The 21,438-nt window shown below is 45.6% G+C and overlaps 1 protein-coding gene across 1 annotated transcript in view; it reads left to right on the top strand.

Moving 5' to 3' along the window:
- The window catches only part of LOC135226474 (cytochrome c oxidase assembly protein COX15 homolog), a gene marked incomplete at its 3' end in the record, with an annotated part of 89,207 nt that overhangs the window by 25,378 nt on the left and 42,391 nt on the right, over positions 1–21,438 (top strand). Inside the window, 1 exon segment of the mRNA XM_064266078.1 lies at positions 11,757–11,940. Within this exon segment, the coding sequence (XP_064122148.1) occupies positions 11,757–11,940 (184 nt within the window).

The following is a 21,438-nucleotide window of genomic DNA, read 5'->3' as shown; positions in this document are numbered from 1 at the left end:
GCAACCCTACTCTCAGGCTTCTTATACCGCTTGACTGGAGGAGGCGAAGAATCGGCGCCTGAACGCCTCTTTAAGGGACGCGAAACGGGCGAATCTCGCCAAGAGCGCCGCGCGACCGGAGACGAATCGCTTGAATCATTCGAAAGGCGTCTGACCGCAACACCCTTTCCAACGCTTAACCGAGCCCTGTTGAAGCGCAACAGGCTCAACAAGAGAGGCGCCTGTCTGTGGGCAAATCCCGATCGACTCCCTTGGACTTCCGGTATGTCTTCTCCCCGGTGCGGGGGAGCTGGACAGTGACCTTTGTCTAGGAGACGTGTCAGGACAGACAGACGCACCCTCAACTACACTCTTACCTGAACCGCTTTCTCCAAAAAAGTCTCAACTGAATTACCAAGTTGCAAAACCGTATTCGCTAGTACCGAAAAATTTCTGATCTAACTCGATTCCAGACTGGCAATGGTGTCGGAAGAAACTACACGGGAAGCCGGAGAAGTGGGATTAGTAGGAGGAATAGGAGGTGTAGTTAAAGGAGACATAACAATTTGAGGAGAAACAGAAGCATCGCAAGACGAAGCAGAGCTAAGTCTACTTTCCCTAAGCGCTGCTTTTTTCTAATTCTGTCTTTAGCTAATTTCTCCGAGTATGAACTAAAAAACTTCCATTGAGAATCAGTCCAATCACTACAACTCGTTACATGTTCGATCTGCTGAACAAACCTGTCCCCTACACTTAACACATTTAGTGTGAGAATCATATTCTAACTTGGATAATCTAGTTTTACATCCTGAGATGCAAAACCTAACTCCCGACGGACTAGAATCCGACATGGCAACGCCTAAATAAAAAGCAAAATAACAACAACGCCAAAAAAGAGTACTCACCAATTCCGAAGATCAATTCCACAAGAAAAAAAGCGAAGCAAAGTCATCCAACCGCACCGACCACCGATGTTCACCGGACGCCGGCAGGAAAAGAATTGGATTCACCTGGGCAGTTGTACCTGGTTCTCCCGCGAGTGGAGGGAGATGACGTCATCACCACCAGTGTTGGCGACGCCGACGCGCTAAATTTGAATTTAGTATCCTGCCGCTCGTGGAAATCACGGCTCTATAATTGTTCGGTAAGACACTACAATAAAACAAACATTTTGTTGCCTATATTACTGAAAGTATGAAACTTTTTATTCCCGGGGTCATGGTTCGAACTGAATTCATTTTTACCTTGTAACCTGTGGTTTTTATCCTTACTGCCATCACAACTGAAACTCCACAGTGCTTATTTGATTGTTATTATACACTTTTGGTCTCAATTCACTCCACATTGCACTTTAAACAAGTTGCTGTTCCTGGTTCCTAAGCGCGCGTGCCACAAACACAGTTACGAACAGCAGACGACGAAACTGCAAAGTTTTATTCCCTAAATTGTTTACTTTACTCATTATTTAGTTCAAATTTACTTTGTTATTTAAAAGTTTTAATTTAATTTATGTATATTATCCCTTTTTTGCAACCAAATTACCCCGAAAAATTACAGATATTTCTTAAGTAGATACAATCAAATTTTTATACATTCAACTTCCCTGCCAGATATATACTTATCTATAGACTCCGTCGTCTCCGACAGAATTTCAAATTTCGCGGCACACGCTACAGGTAGGTCAGGTGATCTACCGCCCTGCCCTGGGTGGCAGGACTAGGAACCATCCCCGTTTTCTAATCAGAATTCTTCTGTCGCCCGGACCATCAACAGTTGTTGTTGGTTCCTCTCGATTGGTTTTTCTTTTTTCACCGGCAATTGATCTTCTTGACCGACTTTTGGTGACGTATCTGGATTGTTGGATTGGCATACGCTTTTGTGGACTGTTTTGTGGACTTGATTTTGTTGAATTTTCTTTAATAATGTCTGACTCTGGTATGGTTGTGAGACGTTGTGTGAATGTAGGCTGTAAGGTGAGGTTGCCGAAAGCTTCGGTAGACCCTCACACGGTATGCAGGAGGTGCAGGGAGTATGAATGTTCTTTTACTAATACTTGTAAGGAATGTGAGAACTTGAGTGAGAACGAATGGAAGAATCTAACTAATTATTTAAAAAAGTTAGAAAGAGAAAGAGTGAGGAAGGCTTCTCATAGAAGTTAAGTAGTTCTAGATCTGAACTAATTCCAAGCTTGGGATCTTCCCCAAGGGTAAGTATTGCTACTTCTCCTTCCATTGCAGCCCCTTCTCCTATTGCAGAACCTGTAGATCCAGCAAAAGAACTTGCGGATCTAAAAGCAGCCTTCAAGTTGATGGAAAACAAAATGGCTGCCATACAAGGTAAGGCTAGTGATTTTTCAGTGGACAGTGATATGAGTGTCCCCAGTGTAGTGGAGGGGGCATCTGGTCGGCTCAGCAACGCTCCTAGGTCTAGACCTCTACCAAGCTCACATGCCCAGAGGAGAAGGAATGTCGAAAGCCGAAAGGAGGTTGTGAGAATCCCCACCGATCAGGTGTCCCTTCGGCGGTTTCTGTGACACCCCAGACTGCCAAGGACCGCTATTGTAAAAGCGTCCTACGTGAGTGTTTCTCGTCGTCGGGATCTTCATCACCGAGACGTGATTGGAGAGATTCAGATCGATCTCGGCCTCTCAAGAGGAGTTGGAAGGCTCCGAATATTGACTCGAGCCCTGAAAACTTCCCTGAGGAGTCTCCATCGGGAGTGAAGAAGGCAAGAAGAGCCATTCTTTCAACTAGAGTGAGAAGGAGCAGGAGGTGGAGGCTATGGACTCCTCCCCTCCTCCTTCCCCTCCTCCCGAAGAGGATAAAGAGGAGGCTACAAAGAGGTTCATGATGGCGATGCAGGAACAGATTTCGTCGTTTGTAGGAGTCCTGTCAAAGGAGCCTCCTAGAAGGAAAGACACTTCCCTTCCTATTAAAAGATCCTCCAGGCGTATGGAGGTATCTGCCTCCAGGATCGATACTCCTACTCGAGGTGAGGTTTCCGGTACGAACCTGGATGAAACGATCAGACGTCTGGCACCGGCCACCAGAGATGAGTCACCCAGGAGGCAGGAGCCAAGAGCCAGGAGTGAGGAGTCAACCAGGAGGCAGGAGCCAGAGCCAGGAGTGTAGAGGCATCCAGGCAGAGGCAGGAGCCAGGAGGCAAGAGCCAGGAGGCAAGAGGCAAGGAGGCAGGAGCAAGAGGCAAGAGCCAGGAGGCAGGAGTCAGGAGGCAGGAGCAGGATCGGAGTCAGGAGGCAGGAGTCCGGAGTCAGGAGGCAGGAGTCAGGAGCAGGAGGCAGGAGTCAGGAGCCAGGAGGAGGAGTCAGGCAAGAGTCAAGAGCCAGGAGGCAAGAGTCGGGGACTCGTCCTGGAGGTTATGACTCTTTCTCCAAATAGGAGCTCCTCTCCTTCAGAACATAGGAGGTCTTGGAAGGACTCTCCCTCCAAACGTGAAACTTTATCCTTCGTATGATCGAGGGTTAAGACGAGTTGTCTTTGATGACGAACCTCCCCATTGGCTAATGAGGGACTTTCTTAGTTATAAAAGTCTTAGCCGCCCATTACTACTTCAAGAGTTTGGAGATTCTCTTAGTCCGGCGGCTCCTCCTTCTCCTCGTTCGCTCTTTTCGAGCTCAGCTACGGCAAAATCGTCGGCCTTTTTAAAAATGAAGCCTGCGATATCTATGAAGAAGGCACTCCATTCTTTAGATTCTTGGATGGACAAGAAGAAGGAGTTAGGAAAGACGGTATTCTGCATGCCTCCTTCCAGATTGCACGGGAAGAGAGGTATTTGGTATGGGACAGGAGAGACTATGGGTCTTTCTCTACCTGCCTCTGCAGATGCCGACTTTTCCAATTTAGTGGAGGCCTCTAGACGTCACTCCTTAGGTATCGGTCAGAGCGACGTGGAGCACTTCAGAGTTGAACCACTTTCTAAAGGGACTTTTGTCACTTTAGAGGTGTTCAATTTTCTGGATTGGTCACTCGGAGTTCTGGCCAACAAATCTAAGGATCCAGAGTTTTCTGAAAAAACCCAGAAATTTCTCCATAGCGTCCTGTCCTGCATGGACAAGGGCAGTACAGGACGGTTCGGGGGGTGAAGTGGCTTCCCTTTTTGGTGCTGGTCTCCTGAAAAGAGATCAGTTTATGGATCCCTATTATCGAAAGGGGTTTCTCCGAGCCAGAGGACTGCCTTACTGTTCGCTCCTCTATCAGATCATCTGTTTCCTTCTCAGTTAGTGAAGGATATATCTCGCTCGCTAACTGAGAAGGCGACACAAGACCTACTAACGCAAACGTCCCAAGAAAGGACGGCCACCCTGTAGTTGTCGAAGGCGGTTTTTAAGAAGGAATCTCGTCCTCCTCAGCAGCCCTTTCGTGGAGGTGCAGCGGCTCGTCCCCCTGCAGAAAGAAGAGCTCTGAAAAGAGAGGAAGGTCTTCATTTAGACCCTTCAAGAAATCAAAGTGACTTGTTGCTCCTCCAAGCACCAGTGGGCGCCAGACTCCTGAACTTTGCAGGAGTATGGGCAAAAAGGGGAGCCGACCCTTGGTCAGTGTCGGTCCTGAAGAAGGGATATGTAATCCCCTTCGACGACAGCCCGCCCCTAACATCTACGCCTCGGGAACTGTCAGCGAGGTACAGAGACCCGTTAATGAGAAAGACTCTCCTTCAAATGGTGGAGCAAATGTGGGAAAAAGAGGCCATCGAACTTGTGCAGGATCCACACTCCCCGGGATTTTACAATCGCCTTTTTCTAGTACCAAAGGCATCGGGGGTGGGAGGACCAGTTCTGGACGTAAGTCGCTCTGAATCGCTTCGTACAGAAAAAGAAGTTTCGCATGGAAACGTCCGCCTCTGTAATGTCGGCTCTTCGTCCAGGAGATTGGATGGTCTCTCTGGACCTGCAAGACGCATATTTCCACGTTCCCATTCACCATTTGTCAAAGAAATATCTTCGCTTTGTAATAGGAGACAAGATCTTTCAGTTCAGGGCTCTGTGCTTCGGTCTGTCTACAGCCCCACAAGTATTCACCAACCTGATGGCAAATGTAGCAAGATGGCTTCACCTAGAGGGGATAAACATCTCCCTCTACTTGGACGACTGGCTGATCAGGGCCAAGTCGAAGATCAGTGCTTGGAGGACTTAGAAGTAACAAGGAACATGATAGATTCGCTAGGGTTGCTCGTCAACCTCGAGAAGTCACAACTGATCCCCAGCAGAACTTGGTCTATCTGGGGATTCAGATGGATTCTCGGGGTTTCGGGTATATTCCTTCGAGAGAAAGAATCGCTCGAGGTTGTCGAGAATCTCGAGCTTCTTAGAGAGAAAGAACAGCTCAGCAAGGGATTACCTGAGCCTTTTAGGGACCCTGTCCTCATTGGAAAAGTTCTTCTCGCTAGGGAGACTTCACCTTCGCCCTCTTCAGTTTTTCCTCAAAGAGGTGGTGGGAGTTGGAAGACGGGTCAACTCTCGGACATCTTTCCAACTTCCACAAGATGTAAAAGATCATCTGAAGTGGTGGATCCCTCCACTTCAAAAGAACGAAGGCGTATCGCTTGCTCTGCAGAACCCAGACCAAGTGTTTATTTACCGACGCTTCGGAGTCGGGGATGGGGAGCGACGCTAGGAGCAAGGGGAGGTGTCAGGCACCTGGACAAAGGAACAGGTGTCCTGGCACATCAATTGCAAGGAACTTGTGGCCATACACCTAGCCTTAAAGTTCTTCGAAGAGATAGTCAGAGACGGGGTGATACAGATAAACTCGGACAACACCACGGCTCTGGCTTACATACGCAAGCAAGGAGGCACGCACTCTTTCTCCCTCTATCAGTTGACAAGAAACCTGTTAACCTGGACGGAAGAAAGAGGCATATCTCTCCTCACAAGGTTTGTTCAAGGATCAAGAATGTGAGAGCAGACAGACTGAGCAGGAGAAATCAGGTCCTTCCCACAGAATGGACTCTACGACGAAGAAGTGTGTCGAAGTCTTTGGTCCCTGTGGGGGAGACCTCACATAGACCTGTTTGCGACGTTCCTCTCCAAAAGAATAGAGATCTTTTGCTCTCTAGTGGAAGATCCGAGAGCCTTCGCAATAGACGCGTTTCTCATGGATTGGTCGGGTGTGGACGCATACGCCTTTCCCCGTTCAAAATCCTGGGGGAAGTGCTCAGAAGTTCGTAGCTTCGAAGAGCACGAAGTTGACACTCATAGCCCCATTTTGGCCAGCCCAGGAATGGTTCACGGAGGTACTGGAGTGGATAGTGGACTTCCCCAGATCGCTTCCAAACAGACACGATCTACTCAGACAACCCCACTTCGAGAGGTTTCATCACAACCTCCCAGGTCTCGCTCTGACTGCCTTTCGACTATCGAAAGACTTGTCAGAGCGAGAGGCTTTTCTCGCAAGGCTGCGGGCTCTATCGCTAGAGCCCGCAGAGCTTCGACGAGAAGAGTATACCAGTCAAAGTGGGAAGTCTTTAGGAGGTGGTGTAAGGGTCAGAAGCTGTCCTCCTCCAGTACCTCTATAGTGAATATTGCCGATTTCCTCCTCTTTCTGAGAGAGGAATCACACCTATCTGCTCGACAATAAAAGGATACAGAAGCATGCTGTCTTCAGTATTCAGAATCAAGGCCTGGACATTGCTAACGACAAAGATCTACACGATCTAATTAGATCTTTTGAGACTTCGAAAGCAGCTACTCCTAGAACACCTAGTTGGAATCTAGACGTGGTCCTGAAATTCCTTTCATCGGATAAATTCGAGCCTTTACATATGGCGTCCTTCCGCGACGTCACTAGGAAATGCTTGTTCCTGGTGGCTCGCGCTACAGCCAAGAGGACGAGCGAATTACACGCTCTGGATTCCACGGTGGGGTTCAAAGGAGATGCTGCCATCTGTTCTTTCCAGACAATGTTTCTGGCAAAGAACGAAAACCCGTCAAAACCTTGGCCCAGAAGTTTTGAGGTAAAAGGCCTATCTAACCTGGTAGGCAGAGAGATAGAGAGATCTCTCTGTCCAGTGAGAGCTCTTAAATACTATTTAGAGAGGAAGAGACAGATGGGAGCTTGTCAACAAGGTCTTTGGTGTGCGGTGAAGAACCCCAAAAGACTCATGTCCAAGAACGCCTTGGCTTTCTTTGTGAGAAGCGTTATTACGGACGCTCACAAGAACTGCTCGGAGGAATCCTTCGGTCTTCTAAAGGTCAAGACTCATGAAGTGAGGGCAGTAGCAACGTCCTTGGCGTTCCAAAAGAATATGTCTCTAAAGAATATCATTGAGACTACATATTGGAGGTGCAATTCAGTGTTTGCATCTCATTATCTGAAGGATGTGAGAGTGACCTATGAGAAGTGCTTCTCGCTAGGTCCTTTTGTATCAGCAGATACAGTACTGGGTCTTGGAGCAAAGACTGATCCTTAATTTTGGTTTTTATCGTACATAAACCCTCTGTCAGATATGTGCTTGGTTTTCTATTAGCAAGCTCACTACTGTCGCACGGGAGCAGAGTGTCATTGCTTGTAGGGGATCAAGGGTATGTATGACTAGTAGGGGAGTACAAAATTTTTTTTTTGTATATTTTGTAATGAAAGTGTAATTATGTTTCGAGTTTTTGGTTGTTTGTAAGGAGTTCGGGGATAACTCTTACAATCTTAGAACTAACATGGATGTTAGGATCAGGTGATCGGGATCGGTTTTGTGCTCCTTGAACAGGTGTATTGTCATGTTAGTGGATAGCACCCAATGACAAAGGCCTTTAGGCTCTGCCGAGTAAGTGGATAAGACCCCATTGGCAGACCCACAAGAACTCTTAGCCATAGATCAATATCTCGCTGAGGCTCTTGAGGCTAAGCAGACTCCAAGGCAGTAGCGCGAAGTCTTCAGCCTAATAAGGTAGGAACCAAGGTTTATTAATACCTACAACATATGTTGTTTACCTGTCTATTTCAGTTGTTAGCTGTCTCTTACCCACCACCAATGGGTGCTAATCAGCTAAGTATATATCTGGCAGGGAAGTTGAATGTATAAAAATGATATTGTCATGTTACAATAAGTTTTATACATACTTACCTGACAGATATATTACGGATTTTAATGGCCCCAACCCAGCCTCCCCGCAGGAGACAGGTGGGGAAGAGAAGAATTCTGATTAGAAAACGGGGATGGTTCCTAGTCCTGCCACCCAGGGCAGGGCGGTAGATCACCTGACCTACTGTAGCGTGTGCCGCGAAATTTGAAATTCTGTCGGAGACGACGGAGTCTATAGCTAAGTATATATCTGTCAGGTAAGTATGTATAAAACTTTATTGTAACATGACAATATCATGTTTCTAACGTTTTCTTACATCTGGCTGCCGAAAACCATAGAGGAACGACTACGGATAAGTGAATTATATATACTTTACATTTTTTTTTTTTGCTTTTTTGTTTTTGCTAGCACTTTTCATTGATTTCAGTCTATATTAGTATTTTGATTTCTTTAATAACCATATGCCAGAAATAAATGTAACCTTCAATGTTTGCATGCTAAGAATGGCAAAATCATCATTTGCCACATTAGTGGAGGCTTACACATACGCCGATTCATTATTATAAACTGTTTCCATGAATTCTAGTTGTCTTAGTAATGCAATAATGATAAAATTGCTTTAATATTTTTGTATATATACTTCCAATACATAGCCTAATTTCACCAATTTCAACGTTTTGTGTGTAGTCTTATACCCAGTTTGGAGGGTCAACACATACCGCATGGCAAGTTGGCAACAGAGAGAGAGAGAGAGAGAGAGAGAGAAAGGAAGGCGAAGGAACGAAGAAGGAAAGTGGTGGCGGTGGAGGGGGGGGGGGGGGGGGGGGGGGGGGCGGGGGGGGGGGGGGGGGGGAGAGGGTAGGTGGAACTTTTTACGCGTGTTCGTATCCATTTCTGCATTATGGAGTTTTTGTCTCTTGGTACAAGGACAAGTGTCGTTATTCTTTACGATTAGTGATTCACGATACCCTTATAAATTATGGCACTGATCGGATAGACTACTTCCCCCTCCTCTACCTCGCCAGAGGCACTTTTATACGCCCTTGGAAAGGCCTCTACCGACCAAACAGGTGGACCTAGACCTGGTTTGTCTCGGTTTGTGTCTGTCATTGCAGCACCTGACTGGTGAGAGTATTTGTCACAGCAGGAGGCAGCGACTTCGGAAGCCACCGCCAAGGTCTTTCACAGTGTCCAAGGTCGCTGCCTCTTCTGGGGCCATTACCCTAGGGGAAGATTTGGCCTTTGGGAGGCTGTGTCAGTCTGTGGGTAGGGCTATTTCCTACCTGGCCCACCAGACTGCTAATCTGTGGGCTAACCTGGTGCTCAAGAGATGTGATGCTGTCCTCTCTTGAGTAACCAGATCGCTTGGTTCTGAGTCGGTTTTGGCCTTAAGGAACGGACCTTTGCTGGATTTTACCTCTCTCTTCAATAGAGGGCAGGTAGATGCTGCGGTGGACAAGCGGCGGGATGATGACAAGGACTGGCTTGTTCACCGGGCAGTAGTGAAGGCTTCTGTGCCTGCGCGCTCTACTGTGGCTAGACCTTCGAGTCTGGCTAGCTCTTCTTCAGCTCCAAAGAAGTCCTCCGCTTCTAAGGGATCTCAAGGAACCACCCAGCCTTCTTCCTCTTCAAAGGGGGCCCATTTTGCCAAAAAAAAAGCTGTTATTTTTGTGTTTTTTCTTTTCGGTTCTTGGAGGTCTATAACATATTCAAAGTGCATCCTGATACGACCATTCCCCAATTTTTGGGGAGGTAAGGGTAAGAAGAAGGGGAAACACTAGGGTTTGCGTTCCCCTCCAGCTGCTGCCATTGAAGCACTGGGCAACTTGGCAGAGACTTGGGTAGTGGATGTCCTTCGGGAGGGTTATCTACTCCCCTTCGAGTCTCCGCTAACCCTCACCAACCACCCTGTCTGTCTTCTTTCCTATGTAGTGGGATCAACAAAACACCAAGCACTAGTAGAAGTGTAGAAGATGCTGAGCAAGGGTGCTGTAGGAGTTGTGTTGGACTGGTCTCCGGGCTTCTGCAGCCAAGTCTTTCTCGAACAGAAGACTTTTGGGGGGTTGGAGACCAGTTGTAGACCTTTCTACCCTGAACTGATTCATTTGCCAGACTCGCTTCAAGATGGAGACGGCACGTTCACTGCTTGCCTCTATCAGGGAGAATGACTTTATACTTACAGTGGACCTGAAGGATGCATATTTCCAAATACCCATTCAAAATACCCATTCGTCGGTCTTCCCGCAAGTACCTCCGCTTCGTCCTCAGGGAGACGGTCTTCCAGTTCAAGGCACTATGCTTTGGACTTTCGACTGCTCCCCTGGTGTTCACGAGTGTTCAACCTGGTCTTGGTTTGGGCACATCTGCATGGGATATGTCTTTTTGAGGTATCTCGACGATTGGTTGGTCCTGGCGAGCTCCCACTCGCATTTGCTACAGGACAGGGATCGCCTTCTCAAGTTTTGTCAGGATCTAAGGATCTTGATAAATCTGGAGAAGTCTGATCTTGAACCTAAGCAGAGGACATTGTATCTAGGCATGCTGATAGACACGGTAGCAGCAAGGGTCTTCCCCTTGGACCCTTGTATCAGCAGGCTCAGAGAGGCAGCGCGGCTGTTCCTAGCAAGACAGGAACAACCTGCTCAGCTGTGGCAAGTCATGACTGGTTACCTATCATCATTGGAGAAGCTGGTCCCTCATGGGTGTCTTCACGTTCAATCTCTCTGTGTCGCCTGTCGGTTTGGGATATTACCTATAGGTCCTTAGACACATTTTCCTGGGGATTGGTGGTGGCTGCTCAACAAGTTTTGTAGCTTACCCAGCTCCTCTAAGAGAACAGAGTCGCATCTCGTCTCATTGTATTGTATGATTGAGTATGAATGCGAAGTTACTGGCTCTTCATCCCTTTCATCCTACTCTTTCCTTCCTGGTAGAGAGTATTACAGACCATACTGCTGGACTGAGGATTGATGCAGGTAAGACACACCTTAGAGTAACCCATCTATTGCTTTTGTTAGAAATAGAAGCAAATATCTGCCCCTTCCCATTTAAGGCAGGGAAGGGGGCCTTCACATAAGACAAACCCATAACTTGTATTTGCCTCCTAGTCTCCAACATATGGTTTTTCGCTTACCCTTAGGGGCAACTTGCATCTCTCCCTTATAAGAAAAGCCCAGAAGATTGACTCTGATGCCGCAGTTCCATAACTCCGATCAGATGCCAGTGGCTAGATCCTCTTCCTTGATCTAACGACCAGGAAAGGAACCCAGGTAGGCTGAACCCCAGTCAGTTCACTGGAGCTCACTCAGATTCCTTCCACCAATCAGTGAGTCTTCCTATTGTAAAGGACCGACGGTTTGTATATCGTGTAGGAACAAATCACAGTTTTTTAAAGTAAATTGTATTTTTCCTAACTATACAAACCAAGGTCCTTTACACGTAATGTTAACCTCATTCCACCCCTCAATCTGTTACCTCGGCTGAAAGCAAGTTGGAATGTTTACCTCCGGCCGGAGGGACTATCAACAACTGGACCGGTAGTTAACTACCGAACTGCCATGGTAAAGAATTCAGCGGCCGTCCAGGCTACACCTTAAGTAATTCTTATTGTTAAGGACTTAGGTTTGTATTACTTTAAAAAATTGTGATTTTACTTTTAAAAATTGTGATATTCTTGTTAATTTTTCCTATTTTTATGATAAGAATTTTGTTTAATATATTATTTAATAATTTTTTTCACTCACAGGTAACCCCATCTCGAAATCTCCCTCTTCAAAATGTTCGCTCTTGCTTTGGTCGAACATCTGTCACATTAGCAGCAGAAAATGTACAAAAAGTTGTTGTAGATGAAATTCCAGAGGCTGGAAGAAAATATGTAGGAAGATGGCTGTTCGGCTGTTCAGGAATGGTTTTTGGAGCAGTTGTCCTAGGTAAGGACTGAGATATTTTTCTTTTTAGGTTTTTTTTTTTTTTAAACTTAATTGGTGGTTTATAGTGGTGGTATTTCTGACTTTATGAAATAAGTTATTTGTAAATTATGCAAATTTAATTATTTTACTTAGGTAAGTACTTAACCCACCACTTTTGGTAGTGTTCAGAGTGAATAGGTAAGTATAATGATTTAAGGTAATGCAGGAGAATAATATCATTTGGGAAATCTGCAAATTGTAATTGTACCTTGCATGATTGATTTCGTCATCCAGCAATGACATATAGCATGAATTTTGATTTTGTTATACAATGTACCATACAGTACATATATGTATATATAAGACTACTGATGAAGGAAACTTTAGTTTGTTCCTACACGATATACAAACCCTTGGTCCTTTACATAAGGAATTTCAGCGTAGGTTGGAATTACGGCCGTTAAATTCATGAACAAGTTGGTTAGGCAGTAACTACTGTCTGGTTGGTGGGTAGGCCCACCTTCCTGGGGGGGATCCATAATTTTTTTTTTTAGATAAATATTTACGTATATATACTGTGTTTCATATTATTAATGAATTTAATTTAATAATTAATATACAAACTTTGTGTTAAGGGTCAGCAGCAAATTTGTGCCAACATCGTTATTAGTACTTATTTTTGCCTTTTAACATTAGGACGAGACGTATTCATCCGAAATTTACGCTTACGCCTAGGAAAATTCTGACGGGAACTTCGTAGTTTCGTCCTTTGTTTCTTCTGGCAATTCTTCTTCTTTGTCCTTTCGCCAGCCATCGGACAAAGGTAGAAGAGGGGGTATGTGGTGTTGGTGTTTGGGGGATATCCTCTCATCGTAGGGCAATGCTTTTGGATGCGAGAGGAGTATCCTTATTGCTTTAAATCATTTTTTCTTTCTTTTACAAGCTAACAGCGGTGATAGTGATTACATCAGTAGATGGTTGGATATCTCTTTGTGTTGGTTATCCTAACCTTGAAATTGTACCTGTGACTCGTAGCATGCTGTGATATTGGTCCTCGAGTGTGTGTACTGATCCCCTGCTGGAAATCATATTTATTTACCACTGCTATCCTGGAGGTATGTCACTGGAAAAAGCCTTTGCTGCTGCCCTATGATTATTAATTCTATTCCTGCTGGTAAATATACCTCATTCTGTAGAAGAAGTCTTGCAGAATTTGGAGAAGTTGAAGAGGAAGAGAGTTCATCAAATGTTATCATCTTTCTCTTTGGAATCATCATATTTTTCATCAGCCTCCACCCCTTCAACTTCTAAGGCTCCGTGCTGAAGAAGGAGAAGGTAGTCTCCCCCTAAAATGTCTCATCACAGGACTTCTAAGGGTCTGCCTCCTCAAAATGAGGTGACATTTGGGTCCTCTGCTGGCTCTCCCATTCCTTGGGAACAGGAACCTTCATGCTGTCCCCAGGGCCTAGCGTGTCAGGAGCCGTAAAAGCGCAAACTTCGGTTTGCACTTCTGCTGCTAGTTCTAAAGGTTCTGCCCCTAAGACTAGTTCCGTGCCGGCATTCATTTGCGAGTCCCCAAGTGCACGTAAAGTTTTGGATTCGCGTGTATCCAGAGTCGATGACACTGAGTCGACTCGCGCCTTGCTGGTGTTTGTTCTTGCAGTGACTGTTTGGTTCCCAGGGTTGACGGTACGGTCCCACAGGACCATGCACGCTGAAACCGGTAGGGCTCCCCCATTCGGTCCTCTTGAGAGGTTTCGGCCTCGACGAGGACTTGGATGCGTCAGAGGACAGTATGGGCTCTCTCCAGCTAGGTGCACGCTCAGCCCCACCCAGATGATGGTCACATTCGTGTGACCCCTGGTCTCAGTGGCGGCAAACGTTTCGCCTACCGTATGGGAGTTTCATAACTCTCCTCAGGAAAGCGTTTTCTCCAGACAATAATGCTTTCCTAGACTCGTGTCGCGCCCACCACCGCCATCATGACTCAGGCACGGAGTGGAAGAAAGGGGCGAGTTGCTCAGGTGACTCGCGCCTTGCCGGTGTTTGTTCTTGCAGTGACTGATTGGTTCCCAGGGTTGACGTGACGGTCCCACAGGACCGTGCATGCTGAAACCTTTAGGGGCTCCTCTTGAGAGGTTTTGACCTCGACAAGGACTTGGATGTGTCAGAGGACAGTATCGGCTCTCTCCAGTTACGTGCACGCTCAGCACCACCCAGACGATGGTCACATTCGTGTGACCCACCGGTCTCGGTTGCGGCAAACGTTTCGCCTTCCGTATGAGTGTTTCGTAACTCTCCTTGGGAAAGCGTTTTCTCCAGACAATAATGCTTTCCTAGACTTGTGTCGCGGCCATCACCGCAGGTTAATGGTTGTCTGTGACTCGCTTCTTCTGCTAGTTCCGCTAGCAAGGCGAATGAGAGCGTCCAGTCTTCCTCCCCTAAACCCTCTACTTCCTATGGCTATGCCGAGAGGGGTGAGGTGAATAGGAGAGATACTGCAGTTTGCTCTCCATAGGATTCAGCGTTGGGGGACTACAATCCTGGAGGGACCTTGGGTCCTACCGGACGTACGTCCATGTCATTGAGGAAGGATCTTATGCCATAACTGGAGACTGTCTCCATGGCTTTTTCTTTCCTTTGGACGATTTCAATTTGCAGTTCCCTATGGGTTCTTGCATTTTGGGAGCCTCTATTGTATATTCTATTGAATTGTACTCTCATTCCAGTCTTAAATGCTTTTATTTAGGACTGGTTTTTATGCCTGTTCCTCCTCGATTTCTACGGGAGTTGAGGAGGGCCCCCACCCCAATGATCATTGGGGGGTCTCACCAAGTGCTTAAAATTCTTTGGAATTTCTAGTACTTTCCTAGTGTTTTGGTCTTCTACGATCTGCAAACACTTGTGCGAGACGAGAATTCTTGATAATTATTACTACGATAACCGGGAATCTCGCTGAATGCGTGAATTCCTTGGAATTTCTGGCATTCTCAGAGTGTTGTGGTTTTTCTGTAATTTCCAAACACTCGGGCGAGACAGACATTCCCGGTAATTGTTATTACGAAAATCAGGAGTCTCGCTAAGCCATTAAATTCCTTGGAATTTCTAGTGTTTGAAGAGTGATTTGGTTTTCTGAGATTTCCAAACACTCAGGCAATTGACATTCCCGATGATTATTACAATATGGGAGTCTCACTAAGCGCCTGGATCCCTTGGTTTTGTTGGCACTCGTGAATGTGCTCGGATCAGCGTATTTGCCGTCGAGTACAATGGGTGAGAAAAGGCTTCGACCCAATTATTGTCAATACAAAAAAGGTCGGGTTTTTTTCTCGCTGAGCATGGGACTTTTTACAAATTCTAACACTCACTGAGCGCTCACTATTACGAGTGCTTGGATGGCAAGACGGTCTTTACCATTACAGATGAGTCTGTTCCTCAATCTGATTTGGAGTTATGTAGGGCTTGGAACTGCATGCAACACCTTCTGGGTGAATGATCAAGTACCATCCTTGTGTATTGGACCTTAGGGTCCGAACACGTAGAACAGCGGAGACAGAATCCCTCTTGTTCTTCTTCTCGGAGCTTCGGCCTTGAAGGAGAACAGTTAATTGGGAAGAAGTGAAAGTTCTTCATTGACAATTACCACTCATAATTATATAGTGGTGACATAGCACCCTCCCTTCCTGTGTTGGAGCGAGTTTTCTCTGGGTCTATCATTTTTCATCTTCATTATCTGATGCATCCTAACCCCCAATAATTCAAAGGTTTCCACATCCTAAGAAGAGCAAGGTATTCTCCGCCCCTTAAGAAGTCTCACTTTGAGACTTCTAAGGGTTTGCACCCTTTCCATGGTGAGGAAGTAATTGGCTGTGTCTTCAGCTCACCTGCTTCTTCTGGAGCAGGAACCTGGACGCTATCCACAAATATGTTGTCTCGGAGTTTGAACCCAGGTTTGATCTGTCTCGGTTCCAAGGGTGGTGCTCATGGAACCGGGGCTGCGTCGGGTATACTCTTGTACGGGTGTGTCCCGGGGGGGTCGTACATCCACTGTTGGTGATAGGTAGTCTTCTCCATCATGATAGTGGCGCAGGATGAGAGAAAGGACCGAGCTGCGTTGGTGGCTCGGACCCACCTGTGAAAGCCAAGAATGGCTATTCTTCAGGTGGCAAGATCGATGTCGTTGTCCCTCAGGACAAGGCATCTGAAGGAGGTAGGAGGAGGTCCTCTGTGTAGTCCTCTTCATGAGGTTCGATCACAGAGAAGATAGATGTGGATCAAGTCGCGGCAAGTTCTCGCCAGCTTTTACTGCATTTAACTCCGGTCAGCTTTTGCTTGTGTTTGCACAAACGAAACGGTTGCAGGAATGAATGCTTCGTTTAACAGTGAGAACATCGCAAGTTCAGGGAAGAGTGGGCAAGAACAGTCAATCCCCCCCTTTTTTCCCTCTACTTCCTGGTTATACCAGAATGACAAGGAAATAAGAGGTAATTTCTTTCGGAGTCTACTCCTCGGAATTCAAACCCATGGTCTTGGAATTCGAACCCAAGTGACCATGTTTTTGGTTCAATCTTAGGATCTTACCGTACATACGTCAGTCCATTCAGGATGGATAGCACCGAGAGGTTTGAACGCCTCTCCAGTGCTACTGTTTTGGGAACAACCAGTTCAGCTTGAACTAGTTGTCCTCAGTATCCTGTTATCACCGTAGAAGTCTCCCCTCAGGAAAACTTCACCTTCATTCTCTTCATTAGAGAATTAAAAAGGTCTGCTTCCAATCCCTCGAATGAAGAAGAATTAGGGTGGAGTGCGATTTACAGGAACCTACAAATATATGTACATATGTACTACTAGTATATTTTTCTCACGACATGCTTCTGTTATCAGTTGTATTGTCTGAGTAGTAGGCACATACCTGTAAGTTAACTCTTTTGGTATGTGACTGAGACAAGTAGTACCTTCTCTTAATTAACCTGGAACTCAGGACAGCCTTTTGGGCCTCCCAAGAGTTACTGGTTTTAATTTTGAGATAACTAGTGGCATTGTTTCCCAACAGCACCACAGCATTTGCATTATCACGGAACAAGAGGGTGTTCTTCCTTCCCATTTCGGTTAAAATGCAGATGCTCAAGTGTATCTTTTTTGCACTCGATGGTTCTAGCTGAACGCATTCCTTCATGGAATGCTCTACCAGGCAAGTAAGGATGACAACAAGTTGAGCGAGCAGTATATGGCTTTGCCTCAGTAATGCTTGCTCTCTGAGATATTTCAGTTTAGTACGTATTGTTTCTCCTCTGTTGAGGATTTACCAATTCGAAAATATGCCCAACAATCACAGACTTAGGTCTCTGGTTGGTTGGATTTCTTGCATACACGTATGCCCATCTCCTGCATCACATTTGCCGTTGCAAGAATTTTCAGACAGAGATATATCTCATTAAACTCGTTATCATCTCTCTGTTTACCCCACGGTATAACAGAAGTCTGTAGCCTAGTCTTCTGCTTCATCACACCTGCCCCATCGGCCGCTTGGATGACACAGAATGATATTCTTCAGACAATTTGAGTTTGTCTTCTAATATACATTTCCTAATTCGTAAGGTGTTCAATTATTCTTTGTTCACCCCGGATTGTAAATGAATAACGGAAGACTTGCCTGTTCCCCGCCCGACTAGCTCTGCTCTCAGAGTAAATAGAAACTTCCTTCCTGATCCAACCCACAAGAAGCAGTTCTTCAGGCAGTACCATCCTTGTGTTTTCATGACTGAAAGAATCTGCTTTCATTGCAAGCTCTGACTTTCTCGTGGAGCAGCAATGAAATGGCGGATCAACTTTTCAGTCCTCTGTAAAACAACAGGGATTAAAGCTGTCTTCACTGGTTGGCGTCATGGACGGGAATATTCTATGATCAGAGTCTTTAGAGTTTACTTCTCTCGATTCAGCTGTGAAGACATAGGTCCACATTCAACTCAGTCATTCACTAGTAATGTAGTGTTGTTTCTCCTTGGTTGAGATTCAACTACTGAGGAGAAACTTGTGTCTTACCATCACAGGGACCTCGGTCTATAGAAGGCAGTTGACTCGTCTAAAATGTGCACATGCCTCGCGAGAATTGTCATCTCGTCTCTACATAGTTGGTGAACAAGATAGACAATTTGTATGGTTATTCTCAGCATAACCCTTCAAAAGGTGGGTGATATGTTGTGACAACGTCTCGGATGGGATGGGATGCTGACAGCGCAATCAGGCGACATCTATTGATGAGTCCGAGTCCTTCATGATCTGCGCTGTGGACTTTGTATTGGTTGATCCATCCAAATCAGTCATCAGCACTTTGTCCTATAGGTGGTGTTGCTGTACTCATGAAGGATCGACACCCTTCACTGAGTGTCGATGCATTTAACCACTGCAGACAGCCAATGCAGAAGTGTCCAATGACACATCTTTTTCCGAGTCTTACAAGATTTTAAGAGACTTCTCTGCTTTTGGATAGTCCAGTGGATGGGTACATTTCATCACTCCGAAGGATATGTCGGACCGGAAGATAAATGAGGTCTCATTGCGACCATATTTATATCTTTCTTCGATCGGGTCTGCGCACAGCTCCTTGGAACCTCTTTTCCTTGGACCGATGGTGGATGCTTGCAGGTTGTGTTTACTTACCAGGCTCCTTCGAGAGGACAAGTTGCATCTCACCTATGGTGTGGGATTCTAGAGGTACGTAGGATGCGAGAGTGACTGGCCTCTCCACCTTCACCTTCTCGTCCTTCTGCCTCTTCCTTCGGGTGAGGATAGGACTTGACTTACACTGGCTGGTCGGGTGATTGATGCAGTAAGCTTACACATCGAGCTTCCTTTCTATTTTTCTTATCAGAATCATAGAAGTAATCCCGTTCCTTCCTTTAGCAAGAGGAGGAAGGAGACTGGGAATAATGCAACCCTTCCCAGAACTGCATTAATGCCTCCAACTCTGAATATGATTCCTCATTCATTTTGGAAAGGCCCAGAAGTCTGACTCTTGATCATGCAGCTCCTATACTCCGATCAAGTTGTCAGAGGCAGAGCACTCCTCCTTGCTCCTACGACCAGGAGGAATAACCCAGGTGTGTAGAAATCCAGTCAGTTCTAGAGGCTCACTCACATTCCTCCCACCAATCAGTGAGTCTTCCTTATGTAAAGGACAAGGGTTTGTATATACATAGTGTAGGAACAAATCACAATTTTTGAAAGTAAATTGTAATTTTCCTAACTACAGTGTTCCCCCTGTATTCGCGGGGGATGTGTACCAGACACCCCCGTGAATAGTTTAAACCCGTAAATTGTTAAAACCACCGCTAAAAATGCTTATAACTGCCTATCTTGAAAGTTCAGATACCATATGTATACCTTAAATAACATCCTACTTCAAATAGTATACCTAAAATTCCTAACCTATTAATGTATTAATCTTTGAGGTTATATTATTAATATCATTTCAAAGTCATCTTAAACATTTTACCATTAAAAATATATATTAATAAACATTACCTTAATATAATTTATCTAGCCCTAAATCCCCAAAAACTGCACCAAAATTTACCACATTGGCAACCCTGTTACCTCCTATTCTGTCCGCCAGTTGGCAACACTGTCGTTGACAGATACAAAAACCTTCCCTCAAATCAGTTGTTAACGAGCGCCCGTGTTGTTTACATCACGGCCGCTCTTTATAAATTTCCTTAAACATTTTTGTGCCTTTAAAGCTTTCATTATTTGTTAAATGAGACTTTATGTGAATTACCACTCACGCATTACATCACGAAATAGTGAATTAACTTTGATTTCTGTTGTGGTTCTTATCTTAAATTACGAACTTTTGCGCGACCCGGAACTACTGACCTGTCCAATTCTACAATGGATTGCCAAGAAATTACGATGCTTCTTCTGCCAGCAACATCAGGAACTGCCCGGTTTGTGGGGACAAGGATGAGTAGCAGGGAGTATGAACCCCATGACATTTGTAGCTCTTGTCGTGGACAGGTTTGTGACTTGACTTCTCGTTGTGACGTTATGTAAGCCTGGTCTGACGAGGATATGACTGCTTATATGAAACGCCAAACAATCTTGCAGCGTTAAAAGATCGGTTAAGGAGAAAAAGAAATCGATGCTAGAACTGTATCTAAACGAATTCTTTGACTTGGGCGCTCATGGTTCTGGCTCTTCGGTTTCGGTATCGTACGACTCCGATTCCGAATTAATTGATGCTTTGCCCCCTGTACAACCGGTAATTAGTGAAGTTATTTCTGATGTAGATTCAAAGATTTTGGCAATGGAAACTACCTGGAAACAGAATTTTAAGAAATTACAGCTTAGTCTAGATAGAGATATTTCAGCTAAGTTTAACAATCTGTCAGAGAATTTTCAAGAAGCCTTTACTAGAATGTCTAACACTCTTTTAGATTCAGTTTTCAGCTCCTCGTCAGGTACCAGTCGACAGCACCATGGGTAACGGTGCGACAGATACCCCGGCTTGTGAACCCCGTCGTGGCGAAGGCCTTTTAGTGGGGGGATCCGGTCCGGGCAGGTGCCTAACGAATCTTTACCCAACGTGTCCCCTGTTAGTCCCGTAACAGTGCCAAAGGGCGCTTATTTAGGAGAAGGGGGGAGGGATATTAGTGTCAGACCTAAGATAGCTAGTCGTCAGGATTTTACTTCAGGGGAAGTTTCTAAGTTAGGATCTGACGATGATGATGATGATGACGCGGATTCGAGTGATATTGATGTTTCCTCGAATGGATGTCATGATGTAGAATTCAAGAAACTTTTTGATTTAATTTTGAGTTTTCTTCCTCAGGCGAGGCCTAAAGATCAGAAGCAGCCTCCGCCTCGTTGTATTACAGAAGGGATTTTTCATGGCGGTCCTTCCCCGGTCAACAAGGAATTTTTATTAACGTTTTCCTGTTTTCCCAGAGGTTCGCGAGAGAGGGTGAGGGCGGACGTTGCCGCTAAACTTTCGAAGGTGATTGGGGAAGGGAAGAGGAAGCTCTCTTCTCTTCTACGACACCGGAGAGGAGTTTACCAGGTGGCGGATGATTCTTCATTCTCTCGACCCCCAAGCCAATCCTGATTTTGTCCGACTTTCAAGTCAACCCTTGCCTTCTAAGGCTTCGGTCTCTGTCTCAATTGAAGATTTTATTGCTATGGAGTCTGTTATGAGCTCCTTACAAGAAGCTCAATCCTTCAATATGTGGGTCCTCGGAGGGCTTTTAATGTATATCAAGGACTCCGGGTTTGTTCCTCCTGATGCTCCTCTTTTTGAGAAATTCTGCTCATCCATTTCAATCGCTTCTCTACATCAGAACAAGCTTGCTGCTTCAATGCAGGCCTTTCTTGTTTCTCTAAGGCGTAACCTGTATTTGTCGCAGTTACCCTCCTCTGTATCGGAGATTCAGAGAACCTGTCTGTTGTCCTCTTCTCCTTTTGGCGATTTCCTTTTCGATATTTCTGTGCTTTCTGAGGTTTTGAAGGAACATCAAGGTGATG

The sequence above is a fragment of the Macrobrachium nipponense genome, chromosome 14, assembly GCF_015104395.2.
Source record: "Macrobrachium nipponense isolate FS-2020 chromosome 14, ASM1510439v2, whole genome shotgun sequence".
NCBI lineage: Eukaryota > Metazoa > Arthropoda > Malacostraca > Decapoda > Palaemonidae > Macrobrachium > Macrobrachium nipponense.
This window is presented reverse-complemented; position numbering and strand designations above follow the sequence as displayed.